The sequence below is a fragment of the Dermochelys coriacea genome, chromosome 2 (assembly GCF_009764565.3).
Source record: "Dermochelys coriacea isolate rDerCor1 chromosome 2, rDerCor1.pri.v4, whole genome shotgun sequence".
NCBI classification, from domain to species: domain Eukaryota; kingdom Metazoa; phylum Chordata; order Testudines; family Dermochelyidae; genus Dermochelys; species Dermochelys coriacea.
Genome location: NC_050069.1, coordinates 144805300 through 144830790, shown reverse-complemented (window position 1 = coordinate 144830790; position 25491 = coordinate 144805300). Strand labels below are relative to the sequence as shown.

The window sequence follows — 25491 nt, the reverse complement described above, 5'->3', positions numbered from 1 at the left end:
TGGATTTTTTCAGTTCACTGAAATTTTTTGCAATGTTTATTTCAGTTTGGCTTGAAATAATTTTTTTGGAACTTCTAGCAAACTCAAAAATTAGTTATTTGCCCAGCTCTGTTTAGGATATTGATGTCAACAGTTGCCCTTCTGTAATTGATAAAACAATTCGAATCCATCTGAGAAAACAGAATAATGTATATTCCATTTTCAGTTTTCTTAACTCTTCTCTAATGGTAGTGGATGATGCTCACTGATGCACGTGGGAGCGAAATGAGGGCTAGAGCCTCGCCTTTAATGAGGACACCTTCTGGCAGAGGCGGGCTGGAATTGTTAGTGTTTCCCCTTCATTGAGTTAGAAAGTGTTGCTACAGTGTAGCATGCTCCTCCTTCTGGGCATTGAGCATGTTGCCTCTCCTGGTGTGCACAGAACCTGAATTTTGGTTCTCTTTTTGTTATACTGTCTATAGAGTTCTGAGGCTTACAAATACAACTGTACTTAAAGCTCTCTCCCATAAGCTGCTTACTGGTCTAACCCTAGCTGTATCCTATATTTCTAATTTTTAAATGGTTTATAGTCTTACTTTCAACATTCATTAGTTATGGTGTTAGCCACTCTGTCATCTTTTCCTCATTCAGTATCTGATTTAATTGCCACTTTTAAGTTGGATCTTTTAAGGTAACTCTTCAAAAAGAAAACTACTGTACCTGTATTTGGTATCCACTTTAGCAGTGACTTGTCAAACTGTATTTCCCCCCCCCCCCCCCATTTGGACTTATTACACTTTAGAATTGAAAAGTGCCCCTGTTTGTACTTGGGCATGAATTTTTTTAAAAGGTATGGGGAAAGATACTGTATGTGTATATAGAGTGCATGTTTATAGTGTGACTTGGAATTCTCTTTTTATGTTAATAAGAAAAAGAAAATGGTCCCACTAATTATCTGTGAGTTTATTTGCACATGTTATATAGTAGGTTGCCATACAGTTGGTCATATTTAATCAGATTAAACTTTTATGTCCTTGTTTTCAGGAACTCAGTGTGTCCTCATTGATTTCAGATGGTACAGTCTTCCATGTTCCAGTGACCAAAGCAGTCCAGCTCACTAGGGAAGATGCAGTAAAAACAGCTTTGCTGTTAGAGCTTGATGTTTCAGTAAGTTGATAAACCTCCTCAGCTGGTGGAAGAAAGGGTAAAAAAAAATATTAATTGGAGAACAAAGTTGTTAAGAGTGACATTGTATGCTAATGTTCTGGGTTATATTATTAAAATATATTTCTATAGTGTCTTGAAGTGTGGGTCAACTGAGGTTGATCTTGTCTGTAATGCAAAGGATCTCACTCATTCAGTAAAGGGTATGGCCCCACATAAGCTAACATTTTTATAGTTGTTACATATTTTATATGTTCAAGTATAGTTTACTAGTCTTAAATTACTAGAAATGAATTATTATTAACAAGAATCTTTATTTAGATGCATAATTAACATATATGCAGAGCATCTTAACTCAGGTCAATCTATCAGTCCAACATCACATCAATTCACTCCTCCCGCTGTCAGCTTCCACACCCTAGAGATTCCATTCATTTCTTAAAGCCACAGTAACACCACATCTACTTTCTTTTAATATTTTTAGCACAACTTTATTTGTGTGTATCTGTCTACAAAATCACTTACTGCTTACAGTACTGCTTACTATAAGTGTTTTAACAAGTCTCCTTTGATACAGTGACTGTCTAACTTCCATATTTTCTATATTGAAGTTGCACTTAGAGGAATGATGTCATTTTCATTTTCTTGCCGCTCTTGATGCGGTATGATATCATTTCTTTTTTCAGCTGAGTTTGAAAATTGCAATAACAATTGCAAATGTCTCCAATTTTGTCTATACACTTGACCACCATTAATCATGACACAAGATTGAGGTGGTACGTCTTATGTTGAAGTGGCTTTCTGAACCCAGTTTTTACCATTTAGATATGTACTTCATCATTTGGTTTCAAATCAGGTAGCTCATGCAATCCTTTATCTAATTCTTTTGATACAAACTTGACTGATATTTATATTTAATTTCCTTATTTCATTCAAATTTGTTTTTAACTTCTGAGTAACTTTTTTAGCTATTTTTTTTTAAACTTCTTTCAATTCTTTTTATAACTTCCTTTGCTCTTGGTACCATGTGTTTTATATTCAAGTAATTAACTAGTTTTTAATATATGTAGCGTTTTTGTAGCCATGTCGGTCCAATGGTATTAGAGAAACGAGATATTGGATGAGGTAATATCTTTTATTGGACCAACTTCTGTGGTGAGAGAGACAAGCTTTTGAGCCACTCAGAGCTCTTCAGTTCTGGGAAAAGAACTCCAGGCGTCACAGGTAAATGCAAGGGAGAACAGATTGTTTAGCATAAGCATGTAGCACATATTCTAAGGGATCATTCAAAGTAGAGTGTCCCTGTCAAGGTTCCTTCCCCACTCTAGGGTACAGATGTGGGGACCCACATGAAAGACCCCCCTAAGCTTATTTCTACCAGCTTAGGTTAAAACTTTCCCAAGGCACAAAGTCTTTACCCTTGGATTAGGTAAAACGCTGCCACCACCAAGTGATTTAACAAACAATCACAGAAAGGACCACTTGGAGTTCCTATTTTCCCCAAAATATCCCCCAAGCCCTTACACCCCCTCTCCTGCGGAGGCTTGAGAATAAACAAGATGAACACAAACCAGCCTTAGATTTTTAAGACCCCCAAAAAACCCAATCAGATTCTTAAAAAACAGAACTTTATTAGAAGAACAAAAAAAGATAAGAGAACAACTCTGTAAGATCAGAATAGAAGATAATCTTACAGGCAGTCAGATTCAAAATGTTGGAGACTCGAACCCCAGACGGCGTGGTTCGTTGTCTGACCGCAGAGAGACAGGCAACATCAGCAAGGTTCGAACACAAAGCTCTTTATTGAAGAGTGCACACAACAATAGAGAGCAGCCCGTCTCCAAAGAGAACCAACTTGCCTTTAGGCAAAACTAATAGGTTTTTATAGACGGGTCCATCGCGTCACAGATTATTCATGAAATAGCCCAAAAAACCCACCCTCCCAATGCTAGTTAAAAGTTCTTTATCATGCATGCATACCTATCTCCTATTGTATATAGCTTTTTGCAAGTTGTTATGCCTCCCCAACTTCCTTATCAATTCAGTTGTCAGACCTGAGACGAGGAGTTAAAAACATACATAAAACAAAAACAGAGTGGAGACAGTGTGTCTCCATCTCATTCTCAGAACATCTGATACGATAATGCAGAAATGCAGTAGGCCTCCCCTTTTTCTCGCTCTCTGTATCTTAAACAAGCATTTTGTCACTCTACTGTCGGGGACTTTCCCAGCAGCCTTTCTTGGCCTAACTTTGGTTCAGTTGGTATAACTGCTTCATGTTTAACTTATCTCACCTAACAAAAACATAGAGAATCCCTCTAGGCAAAACCTTAAGTTTCAAAAAGACTCCAAAAACAAAGAAACCCTAACGCATTTTCTAGCTAGATTACTTACTAACTTTGCAGGAGTTGGAGGGCTTGCATCCTTGATCTGTTCCCGGCAAAGGTATCACACAGACAGACAAAAGCCTTTTCTCCCCCCCCCCCTTCAGTTTTGAAAGCATCTTGTCCCCCTCATTGGTCATTTTGGGTCAGGTGCCAGCGAGGTTACCGTAGCTTCTTAACCCTTTACAGGTGTTATAGTACTGTATACAGAAAGGTGGTTACCCTTCCCTTTATAGTTATGACAGTCCTGATAACACCTCTGTAGTCAGAGAACAAAAAGAAGGGGTTAGTGGGTTACTGATTGTTGTAATAAGCCATAAATGCAGTGTCTATTTAGTCCATGATTTTTAGTGCCTAGCTGAATTACGAATTTAAGCTCCCAGGCTTGTCTTCTGAAAGTGTTGTGTAGGTTTCCTTTGAGGATGAGGACTGATAGGTCAGACATAGAGGATTGCTTTGTGAAACATCACAAACATATCTACCATAATCTCTCTACCACCAAAAGGACGGCCATACAGACCCTGAGATGTAACTACCAGATAGTGATGAAACCAGCAGATGAAGGGGGTGCCATTGTAGTCCTCAACCGTGATGACTACATTAACGAGGCCAAAAGACAACTCTCTGACACCATCTACTAGAAAGAATTCAAAGAAGACCTCACATCACAATTTACCGAGGAACTTACGGATATCATCAAATCCTTCCCCAAACAACTCCAAGAGAAACTCTACAAACTCGTCTCCCACAAACCCACCCCATGGACATTCTGCACGGACAGATGGCCTAAACTCCTCATAGGTTTCCATCACAACTTCTTACCAACAGAAGTTGGTCCAATAAAAGATATTATCTCATCAGCGTTGTCTCTCTAGTCTTTAATAATAATAATAATAATAATAATAATGATTAATAATAATTCATTGCTCGTAAATTAACTGTCTTTATTAATAGTTAATATATATACAGAGCATCTGAACTCGGGTCAGTCTCTCAGTTTAACTTCAAACCAACGGCCTCTTCCAGCTGTCAGCTCCCACATCCTGGAGATTCTGTTCATTCTCTTAAAGCCACATTAACATCACAGTGACTTCCATTAATTTTGGATTGAGTGAGACTGGTTTTGTGGAAGATTCTGACAATAAAAGAAAGGGGTTAAAGTAACCAGAAATGAGGAAAATGAGGGGAAAAGTTGATTCCAGTAAAAATAACAAAAAGATTCCATGAATACACAACTTTGAAGATGTTTTGAAACACTGAGTAATAAGGTAAAACTGGTATTCCATGATACTTAATGCATGCAAGCATTGATCTTACTAGCACTGTGTAGCAGGAATGAGGCCCGGTCAAGTGATATGGGCACAAGACAGGAGGCTAGGAATTCCTGAGTCTAATTCTGGTTCTGACACACTTTCTTTGTGTCTCCATAGCACTTAAAGTCTCTACCTCTATTTTCCTAGTTGTAAAAATAGAATGACTTGGCTTTACTCAGGGAAAACTAGAGGAAAAGCACCATACACAAGCTAGGTGGTATTGTATGGCTATCGTTTAAATAAAGATAGCATTTTTATCAATGTACTCCATACAGACAACCTATAGAATTCTACTGCAGTGATATCACAGTCTGTTCAATTCTGTAGGTCCTTCAAGTAACTTCTGTAGGCTCTTGAATCCTATTGGTTTAATTATTTTTCATTTCAATAGGACTTTTTCAGAAGTGCTTGCTTGGTTACAATTAGAGTTTGAAAATTTGGGGCAGAATAATTTAACAAACAAACAGGTCAGTACCTAAGCGAGTATGCACTCTTGTGTGTGCAACCCCAATTTACATGCACATCCAGAAGATTTGCACTCCTAAGTCAAGCTCAAAAGTGCATGCACTTATTTGAAAATTTGGGCCTCTATTGTTAGGATGACAGTCCTTTTTGCCTGACGCACCTTATGAATAAATGTTTTTATTATTGTTGTTGCCTGCACACTGTCTGCAGGCTGGAGTTTCATAAGAACAACATTAGAAAGTCCATAGTGGGTCAGACTAATGGTCACTCTAGCTCAGTATCCTGTCTTTTGACAGTGGCCAATGCCATGTGCTTCAGAGGGAATGAACAGAACAGGCAATCATTGAGTGATCCATCCGCTGTCATCCATTCCCAGCTTATAGCATTCAGAGGCTAGGGACACCCGCCTCATGGGGTTGCATCGATGACCATCTTCGCTAATAGCCCTTGATGGACCCATCCTCCATGAACTTATCTAATTCTTTTTTGAACAATGTTATACTTTTGTCCTTCACAACATCTCCTGGCAATGAGTTCCACAGGTTGACTGTGTGTTATGTAAAGTACTTCCTTCTGTTTGTTTTAATCATGCTGTTTATTGATTTCATTGGGTGATCCCTGGTCTTTGTGTTATGTGAAGGAGTAAACAACACTTTCTTCTTCACTTTCTCCACACCAGTCACAATTGTATAGACCTCTATCATATCCCCTCTTAGTCATTTCTTTTCTAAAATGAAAAAATCCAGTCTTTCTAATCTCTTCTCATACGGAAAGCTGTTCCATACCCCTAACTCATTTTTCTTGTCCTTTCTCTGTATCTTTTCCAATTCTAATATATCTCTTTTGAGATCAGGTGACCAGAAGTGCAAGCACTATTCAAGGTGTCGGCGTACCATGGATTTATGTAGTGGTGGTATGATATTTTCTGTCTGATTATCCCTTTCCCAATTGTTCATAACATTGTTGGCTTTTTTGATTGGCACTGCACATTGAGTGGATGTTTTTAGAGAAGTATCCACAATGACTCCAAGATCTTTCTTGAGTGGTAACAGCTAATTTCGATCCTATCATTTTGTTTGTATAGTTGAGATTGTTTTCCCAAGTGCACTACTTTTGCATCAGGGCTGTCAAGTGATTAAAAAAAGTAATCACAATTGTGAGATTAAAAAAATGAATCGTGATTAATCGCACGGTTAAACAAGACTAGAATACCATTTATTTTAATAGCTTTGAATATTTTCTACATTTTCAAATATGTGGATTTCCGTTACAACACAGAATACAAAGTGTACAGTGCTCACTGTATATTTTTTATTACAAATATTTGCACTGTTAAAAACAAAAGAAATAGTATTTTTCAATTCACCTAATGCAAGTATTGTAGTGCAATCTCTTTATCGTGAAAGTTGAACTTACAAATATAGAATAATATACAAAAAAAACTGTTTTGTTTTTTAAGTGCAATGTAAAACTTTAGTGCCTAAAAGTCCACTCAGTCCTACTTCTTCTTCAGCTAATCATTCAAACAAGTTTGTTTACATTTTCAGGAGATAATGCTGCCTGCTTTTTGTGTACAATGTCTCCTGAAAGTGAGAAGAGGCATTCACATGGCACTGTTGTAGCTGGCGTTGCAAAATACTTACATGCCAGATGCGCTAAAGATTCATATTCATGCTTCATCCACCATTCCAGAGGGCATGCGTCCATGCTGATGATGGGTTCTGCTCAATAACAATCCAAAGCAGTGCGGACCGAGGCACATTTATTTTCATCATCCGAGTCAGATGCCACCAGCAGAAGGTCGATTTTCTTTTTTGGTGGTTCAGGTTCTGTAGTTTCCCCAATGGATTGGTGCTCTTTTAACTCTTCTGAAAGCATGTTCAAATTTTGGAAGGCACTTCAGATTCTTAAACCGTGGGTCCAGTGCTGTAGCTATCTTTAGAAATCTCACATTGGTACCTACTTTGTTTTGTTTTGTTTGTTTTTTTTTTTGGGGGGGGGGAGGTCAACTCTGCAGTGAAAATGTTCTTAAAACTAACAACATACTGGGTCATCATTCAAGACTGCTATAACATGAAATTTATGGCAGAATGTGGGTAAAACAGAGCAGGAGCCATGCAGTTCTCCCCCAAGGAGTTCAGTCACAAATTTAATCCCCCCCCCTTTTTTTAAAACGAGCATCAGCAGCATGGAAGCATGTCCTCTGGAATGGTAGTCGAAGCATGAAGGGGCTTGTGTGTCATGTGCCATCTTAATCCCCAGTCACCCTGTTTTTGAGATTCCTTTATAACTCTTCAGAGTCTGCTTTGGACTTAACTATCTTGAGCAATTTTATATCATCTGCAAATTTTGCCACCTCGTTGTTTATCCCTTTTTCAAGCTCATTTATGAATATGTTGAACAGCACTGATTCTGGTACAGATCCCTGAGGGACACTGCTATTTACCTCTCTATTCTGAAAATTGACCATTTATTCCTACCCTTTGTTTCCTGTCTTTTAACCAGTTCCTGAGCCATGAGAGGACATTCCTTCTTATCCCATTACTGCTTACTTTGCTTAAGAGTCTTTAGTGAAGAACCTTGTCAAAGGTTTTCTGAAAGTTCAAGTACGCTATATCCACTGAATCACCTTGTCTTCATATTTGTTAACCCCCTTAAAGAATTCTTATACATTGGGGAGGCCTGGTTTCCCTCTACAAAAGCCATGTTGTCTCTTCCCCCAACAAATTGTGTTCATCTGTGTGTCTCATAATTCTGTTCTTTACTATAGTTTCATCCAGTTTGCCTGGTATTGAATGTAAGCTTACCAGCCTGTAATTACCAGGATCGCCTTTGGGACCATTTTAAAAATTTGGGGTGTAACATTCGTTATCCTGTGGTTATCAGATGCAGAAGCTGATTTAAATGATAGGTTACATACCACAGTTAGGTATTGTGCAATTTTGTATTTGAGTTCCTTCAGAACTCTTGGGTTAATGCCATGTTGTCCGGGTGACTTATTACTGTTTAATTTCTTGATTTGTTCCAAAACCATCTTGGGAAACTTCCTCAGATTTGTCACCAAAAAAAGAATGGTTCGGGTGTGGGAATCTTCCTCTCATCCTCTGCAGTGAAAACTGATGCAAAAAATGTGTTTAGCTTCTCCACAATGATCCTGTCTTCCTTGCATGCTCCTTTAGCACCTTAGTTGTTCAGTGGCCCCAATAATTGTTTGACAGGCTTCCTGCTTCTGATGTACTTCAAAGACAAAAAATTGGTTTTTCATTTGTCAGTTTTTCATTTTTTTTTTTTTTGGCATGCCTAATTATGCTTTACCTTTTGACTTGCTAGAGTTTATGCTCCTTTATGTTTTCCTAAGTATGATTTAACTTTCTTTTTTTTTTTTTTAAAAGGATGCCGTTTTGCCTCTAACCACTTATTTTACTTTGTTTAATCATGATAGTACATTTTTGGTCCTCTTACTATATTTTTTTAATTTGGAGTATATATTTAATCTGAGCCTCTATTATGTTTTTTTTAAAAGGTTTCTATGCATCTTACAGACATTTCACTTTTTGTGTCTGTACCTTTTAACTAGTTTCCTTGGTTTTGTGTAGTTTTGTGCTACTGTGGTGGGCTTCTTTGGGCCCCACAAGGATATTAAATTTAATTATACTATGGTTGCTGTTAGCAATCGGTTCAGCTATATTCACCTCTTGAATCAGATACGCTACTCCACTTAAGACTTAAGCATTCATTAGCATCATGTACCTTCGCTTAGGATTAAGTCATTAGTTAACATCATGCACCTCAGCCAAATAAAGAGACTACAACCTCTTATTTATATTCAGAGATCTAGTTTTATGTTTAATTTTCTTTGAATTTCTCTCTTACTTGTGCTAATTTTCTCAGGAAAAGGAAGTAATTGTATATCATTATAATCACCATTCACCAAAGTACTTTAACCTGCTAATTTTCTGTTAAGGGTAACAAATTTATGTAAATTGTTCACCACGAAGGTTCAGTATTTATTTAGGTTTTAGAGTAGTAGCCTTGTGGTAGCCATATTATTTAGTTCTCCAGACATAAAAAAAACAGTATACATAGCTAATGATGAATTGGGGCCTCTTGTATATACCAATCTCCTTCTAAACACTTTTTTTTCTGCATAAACTGTTTAACTGGGCTTATTATATATTTGAAAAACTCTTCAACCAGTAAGAAAATAGGTTTCCTAAATAGAAAGCTTAAATTTAAAAAGAAAAGGTTACATGCTTAGATTTCTGATGTACCAGGACCAAATATAATAAAAATATAAAATGATGGGGTGGTCTTAAACAGCAGGATTTTGTTTTATGGGTATGGAGAGTATGGGCCATGGTTTATTACACAGCTTTATTTTAAAAAAAAAAAAATCTTTATCTTGTAACAGAAAACAACATTTTCCTACCAACCTGGAGATGCCTTCTGTGTCATATGCCCCAACAATCCCAGGGAGGTGCAAGAACTTCTTCATATCTTGGGACTTTCAGAAAGGAAAGAGTGTGTTGTTTGCTTAAAGATTAAACAAGCCACTAAAAAGAAAGGTAATGTATAATGCACTATTCATCAACAAATAATGCTTGTTTGCCTATTTAAATATAATGGAAGCTCATAGGTGTGAACATTTTGGCTTGAATTTTTCAACTGTTAGGACATTTGGTCATTTAATATTATTGGCACTTAAAAAAGGTGCGGGGATGGGTGTGCAAAACACTGGCCATGATTTTACTAGGTATCTCTCTAACAATCAGGTGCCTGTTCTGGTGAAACAAATTTATTTTATTAAGATTACATTTGCAATTTTTAAATCTGTGTGCTCTGCTTCGAGTGTCCTTTGCATATTGCATATTGGATATGTGCTGACTAGTGCTTCTGACCAGTGCAACCTTCTACTAGTATTGCCTGTTTGAACATTCCTCCTTGCCCCTTCCCTCAGGGTTCTAGCACATTCTGAGAAGGGGCTGTACAAGATGGCATGGCAGTGGGTGCTCCCTCAGTTCCTTTCAGCCACATGACTAGATGTGAGCATTTTTTTGGATTCAAGATCCTTAGTAAGATAGGTGCCTTACTTTTTAAATAATTAGACATTTGTAAATAGTTAATGTTAGTGTTAGTATTAGTATTACTGTTACTTAGCTATGGTGGCTCCAAAGATCAAGAAATATGGATTTAAAAGATGTGCATCTTATCACACAGTTTTCCCAGCTTCAGATGCCCATGCTCCATGCCTAAAATGTTTAGGAAAAGGGCATTCTCCTACTCCTTGAACTATTTGTTTTTCTTTCACACCATGAACTAGAAGGAAGAGGCAGAACAAGCTCCAGGCCCTCCTTCTGTTAGAAGTCTTGTGAGTTAAAATCTCCTGTTCTGAAATCTCTAAGACTTTTTTTTCTAAATTTCTAAGGAAAATGAAAATAAGAGGCTGGCTCCAGGCTCAGATCCTACTCCTCAGGGAATTCTGCACAGCATTTCATTTCCCTCCCCCTCCCCCCACCACCACCATAATTGGCACTGCAGAGCTGCTGGCCACCACTGGGCGTCACTGAACCTGGGAGAGCCCAACTCCCCATCTCGCAGTGCGCCTGCACGGGAGATGTGGGCAGGTTGTGGTTCCCAGGTTTGCCAGCTTTGCTCGGTCACGTGGTGCAGCCAGGCCCCCTCCCTGAGTGGCAGCTGCCAGAGCCAGTGAGCTGCACCCCATGGGGAGCTCCATGGAGGGCCTGCTGCTTTCTGGGAGGTGAGACTGAGGGTAACTGGAGAGAGGCACATGACTCGAGTTGTTCCGGGAGTGGCTGAACCTTTAAATTGTGCCCCATCGCTACCAGCAGCTACGGGTCATCTCTGCATGACAGTAATGAAGCTGGACAGGTTGGAGCCTGTGGCTGGGCTCTAAGGGGAGGGGTGTGAAAGTGTGGCCCCTTGGCTAAGCTCCGGGGATGGGGGAGAAGCTGGTGTGTGGGTGTCTGGGTCAGGGGGGTCCCATATAACTCCTTTCAGTACCCTCCAAATGCCCCTTCCCAGTGTGTGTGTGTGTGTGTGTGTGTGTGTGTGTACGCACACACATCCAGCAGCCCCCAAATATCCCCACGAATTCGACTCACCTTGCAGTTCCCTCTCTTCTTTCCCCCCGGCAGTGTCCTCTATTTGGGAACCTTAAAATATGGTAACCCTGGGGGGGAGGGGGCAAGGGCAAAAAAACAAAGAATTGACTAAAGACTGGAGGAGCAGAGTTCCCTCCAAGATGTGCTCAGCATCTGACACACCCAGACTGAGGTGTTACAATAGCATAACAGAGGAACAGGAACTGGGTTGTCAGGGTTTCTTTAACTCTCTGCTCCTGGAGGAATCTTTTTTTGTTGTCTGTACTATTACAGACATACTTGATGACAGGTATTTTGAAATCACCTTGATTTAATCGGTCCTTCTACCCTTGTATAGATTGCACCCATCACAACACGTCTTCCATTCTTCTCATATCCTGGCCTTCCTTTTCCGTGTGCAGCCATGTCTTTTCATGATTAAATTTTCCCATCTCTTTGAACGAGTGGGCGTTCAGTTCCCGTGGGTACCACTCAGCAACAGCTGCAGTCCATCGATTGTCAATGAGCCTCGCTATACGACTGGCCCATTGTATTTTACTGTGTCTGCTCTCAACAACAACATTCTGCACTCTACTCTGCTGTCTGATCACTTCTCATTCTCAAAGACTCGTACATTTCAAGGCCAGAAGGGACCATCATGATCATCTAGTCTGATCTCCTGCATATTGCAGGCCACAGAACTTCATCCACCCATTCCTGTAATAGAACCGTAACCTTTAGCTGAGTTACTGAAATCCTCAAATTATGATTTAAGACTTCAAGTTACAGACACTCCACCATTTACTCTAGTTTAAACGTGCAAGTGACCCATACCCCATGCTGCAGAGGAAGGTGAAAACCCACCAGGGGGAAATTCCTTCCTGACCCCAAATATAGCGGTCATTTGGACCCTGAGCATTTTGGCAAGACCCAGCAGACAGACACTTGGGAAAGAATTCTCTGTAGTAACTCGGAGCCTTCCCAATTTAATGTTCCATCACAAGCCATTGGGAATATTTACTACTAGCAGTTGTGGATCGGCTACATGCTGTTGTGGGCAGTCTCATCATACAATCCCCTCCATAAATTTATCAAGCTCAGTCTTGAAGACAGCTTTTTTTCCTGCACTGCTCTCCTTGGTGGGTTGATGCTACATCAGCCTCAACTGACCAGCAGGGCCCTTCCAAGCACATGTCTTGGAGTGGAGCCCTCAACACCGAAGCCCAAAGACTCTCTTCTTTCAGGGCTCTGCATGAGTGAAGAGAAAAAGAGAGAACTGCCATTTCCTTTGGTCACCTTGGTACTGAGCGAAAGGATAGACAGACATTCTCCGGTTCAGTCTACAATTGCTGGTCTGGACCCATTGTCAGTACCGCCTTGTCTATCTCAAGACAATCTAGTCACTACAGATGCACCACATTTCAGACTTAACTGCAGGAACCCCCTGGACACCTGGGTGTATCGAGAATTGTATAACACTGGAAGATATATTCCTCCCTAACCCACAGACTCCACTTCTTTTTGGCCCAGACCTCCTGAGGGATGTCCTTACTCCAGAGGAGGAGTCTACATCATTGTCCCAGGAGCTGTCTCACCTCCAACCATCTGGCAGGAGTGGCTTGGTACAACAGCACCCCTGCTATTGATGGAGCAGTTCTTGGACTCTGATAAACGAAAGGAGATGGTCACAACAGTATATCCGCAGAGCCAGTTGAGCGCTGATAGTCAAGGAGGGGTTACACTTGCCATTCTGTTGGGTATGACCCCCTGCTCTTCCTGCCCTCTTCCCCCCCCGCCCCGCCCCGAGTCATTGGTACCAATTTGCTTAGGGTCCCCCACAGCTGATCAGTCCCTCTTTCTTGCCTTATTGGGGTCCATGGGATCATTATGGCAGGCATCCGGGCCACTCTTAAGAATTATACCACTCCTCTCCCTCTTGCCAGCTAGTTCTGTCAGGGTACAAGGAAGAGATGGAGGAACCGGATGCGCAAGTACCAACAGTTCCGACGGTTGTGTCTTCATCTTCCTTGGATGAGGTAGTCACTCCTTTGCCTTCTCCACTGGATAACCACTGCTGGTACCAAGAGCTGTTAGAAAGAGTTGTCAGTGACATACAGACCCCATTAGAGGAGGTCCAGGACCCTTAACACCAGCATCCTGGGCCTCTACACTGAGAAACAGTATTTTGTTCCTGCGAAAGGGGATGAATTCTTATTCTCTCATTCTGCCCCCAGCTTGCTAGTGATTCAGGTAGCTGTTTGAAAGGGCTCAGTTACACTCTAAAATGGCAGATAAAGGCTCTAAAGACTGGACCTCTCGGGGAGGAAGGTCTTCTCCAGAGGCCTGCAATTTCATGTCGCTAACTTCCAAGTGGTGTTAGCGAAATACAATTTTAATACTTATTCCAAGCTTGCAAGCTTCGGAGACGAGCTTCTCACAGAAGACAGAGCTCAATTTCTGTCTATTTTAGATGAAGGGAAGCTAGTGGCACAAGTAGCCCTCCAGGCTTCAGTCAATGCAGTGGACACAGCTTCCAGAAGTTTGGCTGCTAGTTTAGTCATGAGGAGGGATTCCTGGCTGCAACTGTTAGGGTTTCTGAGGGAGGTCCAAAACACCACCCAGGGCCTCCCTTTTGATTAGCTGAATCTCTTCAAAGAGAACATGGATGAGTCCCTCCATTCACTAAAAGATTTTAGATTGACTCTGCGTTCCCTGGGGATTTATACTCCAGCCCCCAGGAGGAAACACCCAAGGCAATCTTATAGCCTGAGGTCACTCCCTCCTTATGCACCTCATTTCCAGCGCACAGCTGAGACTCTGCGCATATGCTAAAAGATTCAGAGGCCTCGCTTCTTGGCCCCCTCTACTGCCACAACCTCTACTCACTCTCAGCCATCAGACAAGAGCCACTTTAGACATATTGGTTGAGACTTGTGTACCTCACTGATGCAAAGCACCCTGACCCTGTCACCTTTTGGGGGCCATCTCACACTCTTTGCCCACAACTGGAACAAGATTACTATGGGTTCTGGAGATTATCCACCAGGGATACGTCATAGAGTTTCTGTCTTTCCCTCCTCACAAACTCCCTTGCTGGTCCCCCCACTTGGTGCTGTGGCATGTTGTTATTGCTGCAGCATTGTTGTTGCTGCTGTTGCTGTTCTTGGAGATTTGATGCACTACCTACTAGTGCAGCTCACACCATGTTAATTCAGCAGACTTCGATGTAATTCAGCAGAAAGGCCATAGGCTTGGTTCAATGGCGAAGGTGCTCAGCCAGAATTATTGTTGACAAAGCACGGTATTAGCGTCCCATAAGATCTACAGGTACACTAATGTGTATGCCCATGACAATGATACCAGCTCAGTCGGGACACCAGGATCCTGTTCCATAGGCTAGGACAAAGCTGCTCCTATGACTTTTCCTTTTGTTTTGTTGATACAAGCAAGTTAAGTATTAGTTATCACCCTTATCTTTATACCCTACTAGTTCAAACAAAACATCCTTATCCATTATCCTGTCATCCCATCCTTTTCTTACAAGGGGTCAGTGTGTTCTTGTACCATCTTTTAGGAAAACGTTTACATAGCTATTTGAGAGATGTGTGTTTTTGTACTGTCTTCTCCAGTCAGGAATGTGCTTACTTGGTGTTAGCTAGTACCTGTGTGGTGGTGTTTTGCCAAGGCCAGGCCTACACTGGTTCACAGCCTTTGGATCGTACTTTTAGTTATGCCTAGTATTCCAGCAAGGCCTACAAGAGATAATTGTTCAATGGAAGGATAATCTCTTTTACACCGAGGGGCAATAGAATGTGTTTTGTCTCATTACTATGGGAGAGGGTTCTTCTCCCTCTTATTTCCTAATCTCCTGCCCCCCCCCCCATAGGGAGGGTGGACACCCATCCCGGACCCTTGGCAACTCAACATTTTTATTCCAAAGATGGAGTTTCAGATGATTATGGTGGCATCTATAATCCCCTCCCTTCATGAAAAGATGTGGTTTGCAGCTTTTGATATGAAGGACACATTTCCATGTGGACGTTCACCCATCACAGAGGAAGTTCCTGCTTTTTATGGTAAGCCAGGAACACTTCCAGATTCAAATCCTCCCCTTTGGGCTGGCTATGGAGCCCAGAGTATTTACAAAGGTTTTGTCTGTGGTAGCCATTCAGATGAAATGCCAGGGCTATATGGTATTCCCATATCTGGACGACTGCCTCCTGAAAGACCGATCTCGTCAGGAGGTCAGGTTGGCGACAGGGTTTCTCATACAAGTTTTAGCAGCCCTAGGCCTTTGCATAAACAAAGAAAAGTCTGTTTGTTACTCACAAGGTTGATAAACTTTATGGGGGAAGGTTGGACTCTATTTCTGCAAGAGCATTCCTCCCCTCAAAAGGGCTTCCTACCATGAACAACCTGATTTCACACATCACCTACAGACCACAAATAACAGTGCATAAGTGCTGCTCACTGTTAGGCCATATGGCTGCATGACTCCTTTTGCCAGACTCCACTTGTGTAATGCTTGCAGGCTTAACTCCACTGGATCTATCAACCAAATAATGACCACATCAACTCTAGGGTAATAATTCCCACCAGTTATCACCTTCTGAATGTGGTGGTTCAACCCAGAAAAAGTCATGGTGGGAGTTTCCTTCAGAACTCCCACACTCAGGGCCACCGTTGTGACAGCTCTCCCTTCGAGGGTGAGGTTCTCACCTGGACAATCACACTGCTCAGGGCACCTGGACCCCACGAGAGACCAGAAGAACTGAGTGGTCCGCTTTGTATGCAAGGCCTTCCTTCCACTTATGTTCACTCACTATGTTCAGGTAATGTTGGACAAAATCATTAAGATAGTCTATATAAACAGACAGGGATAAGCAAGATCTTGTCCCCTCTGCCAGGAAGCCACCAGACTTTGGAACTGGTGTGTCAGGAACTGCATCACTGTATAGTCATTGTGTCTTCCCGGTATTCACAACTCCCTGGCAGACAAATTAAGGTTATGCTCTGCTGATGTCCTGGACGAAGAGCCTCGGATATTCCTTTCCTCCCGTTCCTCTGCTTTCACAGGTCATAGGGAAGATATGCTGCAACAAAACCGACATCATTCCCAAACACCCCACTGGCCCAGACATTCTGCTCATAGAACTTTTAACAGTGTGTGCCATCCCACCAATTGGAATCTGTCTGTTCCCGGATCTACTGACCCAGGATGGGAGGAAGACCAAGCATCCCAAAGTGGGCGCTCTCCACCTCATGGCCTGGTTCTTGAGTGAGCATGAGAAATAGAATGCTTGTGTTTTGCTCCCCTTTAGGTGATCATAAACGAGAATAGAAAAGAGTCTACTAGAACCACTATCGGGCCAAGTGGAGATGCTTTTCAGCCTGGGCACAATTACATCAATTTTCCAGATACTGTAAGCATCCTGATAGTCTAAAACAATCTCCTGTCCCTGAAAACTTCAGGTCTCTCGCTCCGTTCACTAAGAGTACTGCTAGCAGTGATTTAGTGCCTTTCTCACTCCAGTGGAAGGACGCTCGAGCTTTACTCGCCCCACTACAGTACAATTCATGAAAGGCCTGATCAGGACCTTCCCACAAATGTTTAAACCTACCCCTCAGTGGGACCTTAACATTGTCCTGTCCAAGATCACTAGTCCTCTTTCAGACCCATGAAGACTTGTACCGTGGCCCACCTGTTCATGAAGGTGGCATTCTTAGTAGCTATCACCTCAGCTAGGAGGGTTAGCAAGCTCACAGCCATATGGTGGACCTTCCTTATAAAGTGTTTCACGAAGAAAAGGTTTCTCTCTGACTACATCCCAAGTTTCTCCGCTTGATTGTTTCTGAGCTCCACGTCAATTAAATGTTACTTACCTGTATCTTCCCCAAAACCCCATGCTTCCTCTGAAGACAAGAGACTTCACTCTCTTGATATGCAGTGTGTCCTGGCGTTCTACCTGCAAAGAATCAAGCCCATTAGGAAATCATTGAGACTCTTTATCACCATAGCAAAGAGATTGTGTGGGCAAGCCATATCCTGCTAAGGGATTTCTAAGTGGGTCTCAAGGTGAATCTTAGAGTGCTACAACATAGCAAATATTCCTCCCCTTGGGGGTGTCACAGCTCATTCCACGTGAGCACAAGCTGCGTCCATGGCATCCCTTTCAGATGTTCTGTTGCAGGACATCTGTAGAGCAGCCACCTCAAGTTTGATCCACACGGTTGCGATGCACTACACTCTAGTTCGTGCTGTGGCTGCTGAAGCAGTGGAATCATCAGTATTGCAGGCATCTTTGCTGCCAGCTTCCTCACCAGCCTCCTGTCTGAACACTGCTTGCCAATCACCCATACGTGAAATACACATAGGGACCATCACTCAAGAAATGGAGTCTCCTTACTGTAACTGGAGGTTCTTGATGTGTGGTCCCTATTTGTATTCCCCTCCTTCACCACCATATGCTCTGCTTCAGATCCTGTTGGATTTGTGGTAAGAAGAAGAACTGGAGGGGTATTGACCCACACTGCCTGTTATATTCTTGGTTGGGAAGACTAGGAGAGCTACTGTGCATGTGTGAGCCAATGGAAGCTGCTTTGAAGAAGTTCTGGACTTGCGTGCATGGCCTGCATGTGTGGAATACAAATAGGGATCATACATCTCAAAGAACTCCAGTTACAGTAAGTAACCTTCACTTTCTGCTAACACTGTTTCGTAATTCCAAAGAAAGATGTCTTCAGCCAATCCTGGATCTGAGGAGGCTAAACAGAACGTTCTGAAGCGAAACCTTTAGATGTACAACTCCAGAATCCATTATCTCCTCCCTCTCCTATCTAGATTGCTTTGCTGTTCTCAATCTCAAAGAAGCTGACTTTCATATGTTAAGACCATCACACAGAAAGGGTCTTTGTTTTTCCATAGTGCAGGACCTTTTCCAATACAGGGTCCTCCCTTTTGGTCTTTTTACAGTACCCAAAGTCTTTACAACCTGACTATCTGTAGTGGCAGCTTTTTCTGAGAAGACAGGAGGCTTTTGTTTTTCCGTATTTAGATGATTGGCTCCTAAAAGTAGCTTCTAAAGACTAACTGAAGGAATTGCTCAGTTAATATGCTCTCTGTTCCAAAGATTGGCATTTTTGATAAACAAAAAGAAATCTCTGACATTTTCACAAAATGTCCTTTTCTTAGGAGCACTTCTTGACTCCAAAATGGCAAAAGCTGACCTTTTGGAGGAGAAATTCCTGAAGATGAAATCTACTAATTGTTCTCTCCTTCAGAGTCAATCTTAGAAGGTAAAGTTCTTCCTCTTCCCACCGGTTCTTATGGCATCAGTGACATCAGTCACAGCTTATGCAATACTAAAGATGAGACCTCTTCAACCCTGGTTAGCAAGAAACTTCAGACCTGTAAATACAAATGTGAATCTAATGTTCCAGAGAAAATCCAGAAAACTTTCTTGTGCTGGATGGACCAAGAAAATGTATGGAGCTGAGTGATGCTCAGCCCTCTCTTTTTCCATGATAATTAAAACAGACATCTCAAAAACAGGCTGGGTGTACGCACCTCAACAATTTTGTAACAAGAAGTCCCTGGAATAAAGAGTAGCGTCACCTTCATCTCATTGTTCTGGAGTTAAGAGCAATTCATTTGATACTCAACTCATTCTTCCCCACAAATGCAAGGATCTGTGGTTCAAGTGGCCACAGATAATATGACAGCAATATATCATGTAAACAGGGGTGACCCTGCTCGTGATAACTTTGCAAGGAAGCAATGAAACTTTGGGATTGGTGTATACTTCATGAGATTTACACAGTGCCTCTGCATGTGGCAGGATGTCTTAACCAGTTTGCTGATCAACTAAGCGGAGACTCTTCCCAGATGTATAAATGGTCATTGAAAGACTCTGTGATCTGGGACATTTTTGTTATTTTTGGGCACTCCAGATATAGACATGTGCCAAAAGATTTAACACCAAATGTACTGTTTTTGTTCAAGAGCAGGAGTGAACACTTACTCTAACAGATGCATTCCTCCTCATTTGGGGTACAGATCTAATGTATATGCTTTCCCACCATTCTCTTCAATGCTGAAGGTTGTAAAGATCAGCCAAGATGATACTTGTCACCCCTGCATGGCCGTGACAGTAGTGGTACGCAGTCTTGTTCCTTCTTTTCAAAGGGAACTACAGATGCTTGTTTGTCACTGGATCTTCTATCACCGCAGCAATGGAAAGAGCATCATCCAGGTCTACTTTCGTTGGGTCTGATAATGTAAGCAATAAGATTCTGACAGAATTAGAGATGTAGATATACATGTTTTACTTAATGCTACAAGACAACTAATAGAAAATGTTATGATTTAAAATGGAAAAGATTTCCATTGTAGGTATCGGATAAGGTTATTGATCCTATGTCGGCTCCTATTCAATCCATATTATTTCCAAAGAATAAAGGTTTCAGAGTAGCAGCCGTGTTAGTCTGTATTCGCAAAAAGAAAAGGAGTACTTGTGGCACCTTAGAGACTAACAAATTTATTAGAGCATAACCTTTCGTGAGCTACAGCTCACTTCATCGGATGCATTTGGTGGAAAAAACAGAGGAGAGATTTATATACACACACACACACACACACACAGAGAGAGAGAGAACATGAAACAATGGGTTTATCATACACACTGTAAGGAGAGTGATCACTTAAGATAAGCCATCACCAGCAGCAGGGGGGGGAAAGGAGGAAAAACTTACATGGTGACAAGCAAGGTAGGCTAATTCCAGCAGTTAACAAGAATATCAGAGGAACAGAGGGTGGTGGGGTGGGGTGGGGGGGAGGAGAAATACCATGGGGAAATAGTTTTACTTTGTGTAATGACTCATCCATTCCCAGTCTCTATTCAAGCCTAAGTTAATTGTATCCAGTTTGCAAATTAATTCCAATTCAGCAGTCTCTCGTTGGAGTCTGTTTTTGAAGCTTTTTTGTTGAAGGATAGCCACTCTTAGGTCTGCGATCGAGTGACCAGAGAGATTGAAGTGTTCTCCAACTGGTTTTCGAAAGTTATAATTCTTGATGTCTGATTTGTGTCCATTCATTCTTCTACGTAGAGCAGCCTGGATTTCTACATAGAGTGCTTCCGCCGACGTACACGAGCTGAAATTGTGGAAAAGCAGCATTGCTTACCCCATAACCTCAGCCATGCAGAATACAGTGCCATCCACAGCCTCAGAAACAACTCTGACATCATAATCAAAAAGGCTGACAAAGGAGGTGCTGTCGTCATCATGAATAGGTCGGAGTATGAACAAGAGGCTACTAGGCAGCTCTCCAACACCACTTTCTACAAGCCATTACCCTCTGATCCCACTGAGAGTTACCAAAAGAAACTACAGCATTTGCTCAAGAAATTCCCTGAAAAAGCACAAGAACAAATCCGCACAGACACACCCCTAGAACCCCGACCTGGGGTATTCTATCTGCTACCCAAGATCCATAAACCTGGAAATCCTGGACGCCCTATCATCTCAGGCATTGGCACCCTGACAGCAGGATTGTCTGGCTATGTAGACTCCCTCCTCAGGCCCTTCGTTACCAGCACTCCCAGCTATCTTCGAGACACCACTGACTTCCTGAGGAAACTACAGTCCATTGGTGATCTTCCTAAAAACACCATCCTAGCCACTATGGATGTAGAAGCCCTCTACACCAACATTCCACACAAAGATGGACTACAAGCCGTCAGAAACAGTATCCCCGATACTGTCACGGCTAACCTGGTGGCAGAACTTTGTGACTTTGTCCTGACCCATAACTATTTCACATTTGGTGACAATGTATACCTTCAAATCAGCGGCACTGCGATGGGTACCCGCATGGCCCCACAGTATGCCAACATTTTTATGGCTGACTTAGAACAACGCTTCCTCAGCTCTCGTCCCCTAATGCCCCTACTCTACTTGCGCTACATTGATGACATCTTCATCATCTGGACCCATGGAAAAGAAGCTCTTGAGGAATTCCACCAGGATTTCAACAATCTCCATCCCACCATCAACCTCAGCCTGGACCAGTCCACACAAGAGATCCACTTCCTGGACACAACGGTGCTAATAAGCGATGGTCACATAAACACCACCCTATATCGGAAACCTACTGACCGTTATTCCTACCTACATGCCTCTAGCTTTCATCCAGATCATACCACTCGATCCATTGTCTACAGCCAAGCTCTACAATATAACCGCATTTGCTCCAACCCCTCAGACAGAGACAAACACCTACAAGATCTCTATCATGCATTCCTACAACTACAATACCCACCTGCTGAAGTGAAGAAACAGATTGACAGAGCCAGAAGAGTACCCAGGAGTCACCTACCACAGGACAGGCCCAACAAAGAAAAGAACAGAACGCCACTAGCCATCACCTTCAGCCCCCAACTAAAACCTCTCCAACACATCATCAAGGATCTACAACCTATCCTGAAGGACGACCCATCACTCTCACAGATCTTGGGAGACAGGCCAGTCCTTGCTTACAGACAGCCCCCCAATCTGAAGCAAATACTCACCAGCAACCACACACCACACAACAGAACCACTAACCCAGGAACCTATCCTTGCAACAAAGCCCGTTGCCAACTCTGTCCACGTATCTATTCAGGGGATACCATCATAGGGCCTAATCACATCAGCCACACTATCAGAGGCTCGTTCACCTGCGCATCTACCAATGTGATATATGCCATCATGTGCCAGCAATGCCCCTCTGCCATGTACATTGGCCAAACTGGACAGTCTCTACGTAAAAGAATGAATGGACACAAATCAGACGTCAAGAATTATAACATTCAAAAACCAGTTGGAGAACACTTCAGTCTCTCTGGTCACTCGATTACAGACCTGAGGGTGGCTATCCTTCAACAAAAAAGCTTCAAAAACAGACTCCGAGAGACTGCTGAATTGGAATTAATTTGCAAACTGGATACAATTAACTTAGGCTTGAATAGAGACTGGGAATGGATGAGTCATTACACAAAGTAAAACTATTTCCCCATGGTATTTCTCCCCCCCCACCGTACCCCCCACTGTTCCTCTGATATTTTTGTTAACTGCTGGAATTATCCTACCTTGCTTGTCACCATGAAAGGTTTTCCTCCTTTCCCCCCCTGCTGCTGGTGATGGCTTATCTTAAGTGATCACTCTCCTTACAGTGTGTATGATAAACCCATTGTTTCATGTTCTGTGTGTGTGTATATAAATCTCTCCTCTGTTTTTTCCACCAAATGCATCCGATGAAGTGAGCTGTAGCTCACGAAAGCTTATGCTCTAATAAATTTGTTAGTCTCTAAGGTGCCACAAGTACTCCTTTTCTTTTTTTTAAAGAATAAAGGTTTATCTATTACATCACTTGGGGTATATTTAGCCACAGTTGTAGCATTTTATATAATAGAGCTATACTCTTGCATAATATTAAGAGGTTTCTGGAAAGAGTTATTAAATCTTTATCCCCCGTGGGAAAGCATACCCCACCATGAAATTCAAACTTAATGTTATCACAGATTGTCTTCACCCTTTGAACTTTTATCATTTATTCTCTATTTCATCTTTCAATTAAGACTATAGCAATAGCATCAACCAGGAAAGTTAGTGAACGTCATGTCTTACTGGACCTCTATTTACAGTTTTTCATAAAGTAGTTTTGTCCCTGCACAGAATTTACCAAAAGTAATTTTTCATTTCCATGTCAATCAATCCATTACTCTACCAGTGTTTTTCCCCAGATCACATTCAAGTAATGGCAAGTCAGAATTACTCTGTTGGATGCTAAAAGATACTTAGGACCATGGATTTTAGATTTTTATGCAAACTGTTTCATGTGTGGGTAACTATAAAAGAAATAACACTTGTGCATAAATGGCATCTTAGATGGGTCAGATAATGTATATTGGAAAGTTTATAAAAATGACTCTCAATCTCCTCCTTTAGTTGGGGATTGGTCCTGCTTTGAATAGGGGGTTGGACTAGATGACCTCCTGAGGTCCCTTCCAACCCTGATATTCTATGATTCCTGCTCTGCTGAGAGCACACTCAGCTAGAGGAATTGCTGCTTCTGTAGCATGTATAAGGCATTCCCCACTAATTGAAATGTGTAAAAGCAGCCATGTGGATTTCAATATATACGTTTACTAAGCAGTGTGTTTTAGCATCAGGTGACCAGTTTGGTAGATTGGTTCTGTAGTCCTTGTTTAATTAGAACTCTTTACCCACTGTCCCTCTTCCGATATATACTGCTGACTAAACTGTCCCAAGAGTGGGGACATGCAGGATACACTCAAAGAAGAAATGAAGGTTATTTGTAACCAAAGTTCTTTGAGATGAATTACGCATATTCACACACTCTACCTTCCTTCTTTTTTTCTTCTGCAGAGTTGAAACTACTCACAACTCTACATTGTTACTCAGTATTTTGTTCAGTTCTGGGCACCACATTTCAGAAAAGATGTGGATAAATTGGAGAAAGTCCAAAGGAAAGCAACAAAAATGATTAAAGGTCGAGAAAATATGACCTATGAGGAAAGATTGAAAAAATTGGGTTAGTTTAGTCTGGAGGAGAGAAGACCGAGGGGGGACATAAGAGTTTTCAAGTAGATAAAGATTGTTGCAAGGAGGAGGGAGAAAAATTATTCTTCTTAACCTCTGAGGATAGGACAAGAAGCAGTGGGCTTAAACTGCCGCACACGGTTTAGGTTGGACTTTAGGAAAAACTTCCTAACTCTCAGGGTAGTTAAATGCTGAAATAAATTGCCTAGGGAGGTTGTGTAATCTCCATCATTGCAGGTTTTTAAGAGCAGGTTAGACAGTCGCTGGCAGGGATGGTATAGATAATACTTAGTCCTGCCTTGACTGCAGGGGACTGGACTAGAAAACCGCTTGAGGTATCTTCCAGTTTTGTGATGTTGATTAGCAGTGGACAGAACTGAGGTGCCGCTGCTGCGCGTGCACACCCCCTTATGTCAGAACATGCTCGAACACTGAGGGGGAGGATGGGGTTGGGGTGCATGAGTGTTCTAATAGGCACTACTAATCGAAGGCTGCCCAGCTCAATAGCATGCTGGCACATATCCCAAAAGCGTGAATATGCAGAGTCCATCTTGAAAAACCTCACTTACAAGTACGTAACCTTAATTTATTACAATCAGCAATATAGCACATCGACTAAAGATTAATTTGCCCAGCCTTTGCAGTGCCTTGACTAAATGGCAATAGAAACATCTCGTTTAATTTTTTGTTAATTATTAGTTGATAGTAGGTTTGTCAAAGAACAATGTAGGGCCAGATCCTTCATGACCCCTGAACATGTAGGGCCAGATATGCCCTCCCACATCCTCCCTTGTATGGCCCCCATCTTCCTTTTTTGCTGCACTAGTGGTGCAAGCGAGCTGTAAAGATGCCTTAATGGACCTACTGGGATTCAGCTGTGGTGTGGAAATCCCCAGCTGGAGTGACACAGCTCAGCTAAACCCAAGGATTGAGGACTCAAAATGTAGTTCAGTTTCCATGTTCAGTCCACTATTTACACACCCCGAGAGGTGTGTAGTCCCTTCAAGGCACATTAGTAGGATGGTGAGGGGAGGCTTGAACTGCAGCTGCTCAGCCTGTCCAGGCTGTGTGATAAGTAACCAGAGAAATTCAGTCTCTAGGCTTGTTAATGTAGCACCTTTGACACGCCCTAAATTTGGCACCCAGAAAAAAAAATTAAACTGAAATGTGGTTCAGTTTCCATGTTTGTGTGGTGTTCATCTGTGAAATACTATACTTGTAAATTGCTCAGTATAAATAATAAAGAAAAGGGAGGATTATGCTTTTGTGATCTATTGTGTTTAAAACACTTCAATGAACAAGTTTCTTTCTTGGTTGTTTTTATTTCTTGTATATATGGTATGTGTGTATGAACTATAGAGACTGCTGCTATGGTTGAAGTCAGTTATCAACTTTTCAAAAACTTCTCCTTCTGCAGCCCAGGGTCTCCCACAGTTCTGGCTGTTCTCATCTCTCTGCAGTTTGGGGAAATGGATTGGTATTTGG

General features: G+C 41.8%; 1 protein-coding gene across 1 annotated transcript in view; it reads left to right on the top strand.

Annotated features, from left to right (window-relative positions):
* Positions 1-25491, top strand: part of MTRR (5-methyltetrahydrofolate-homocysteine methyltransferase reductase) — a 118100-nt gene that overhangs the window by 21383 nt on the left and 71226 nt on the right. The window contains exons 6-10 of the mRNA XM_043507118.1: positions 1024-1146; positions 9717-9870; positions 11549-11569; positions 15414-15655; positions 16728-16829. Of these exons, the coding sequence (XP_043363053.1) occupies positions 1024-1146; positions 9717-9870; positions 11549-11569; positions 15414-15655; positions 16728-16829 (642 nt within the window). The remainder of the gene's footprint in view (positions 1-1023; positions 1147-9716; positions 9871-11548; positions 11570-15413; positions 15656-16727; positions 16830-25491) is intronic.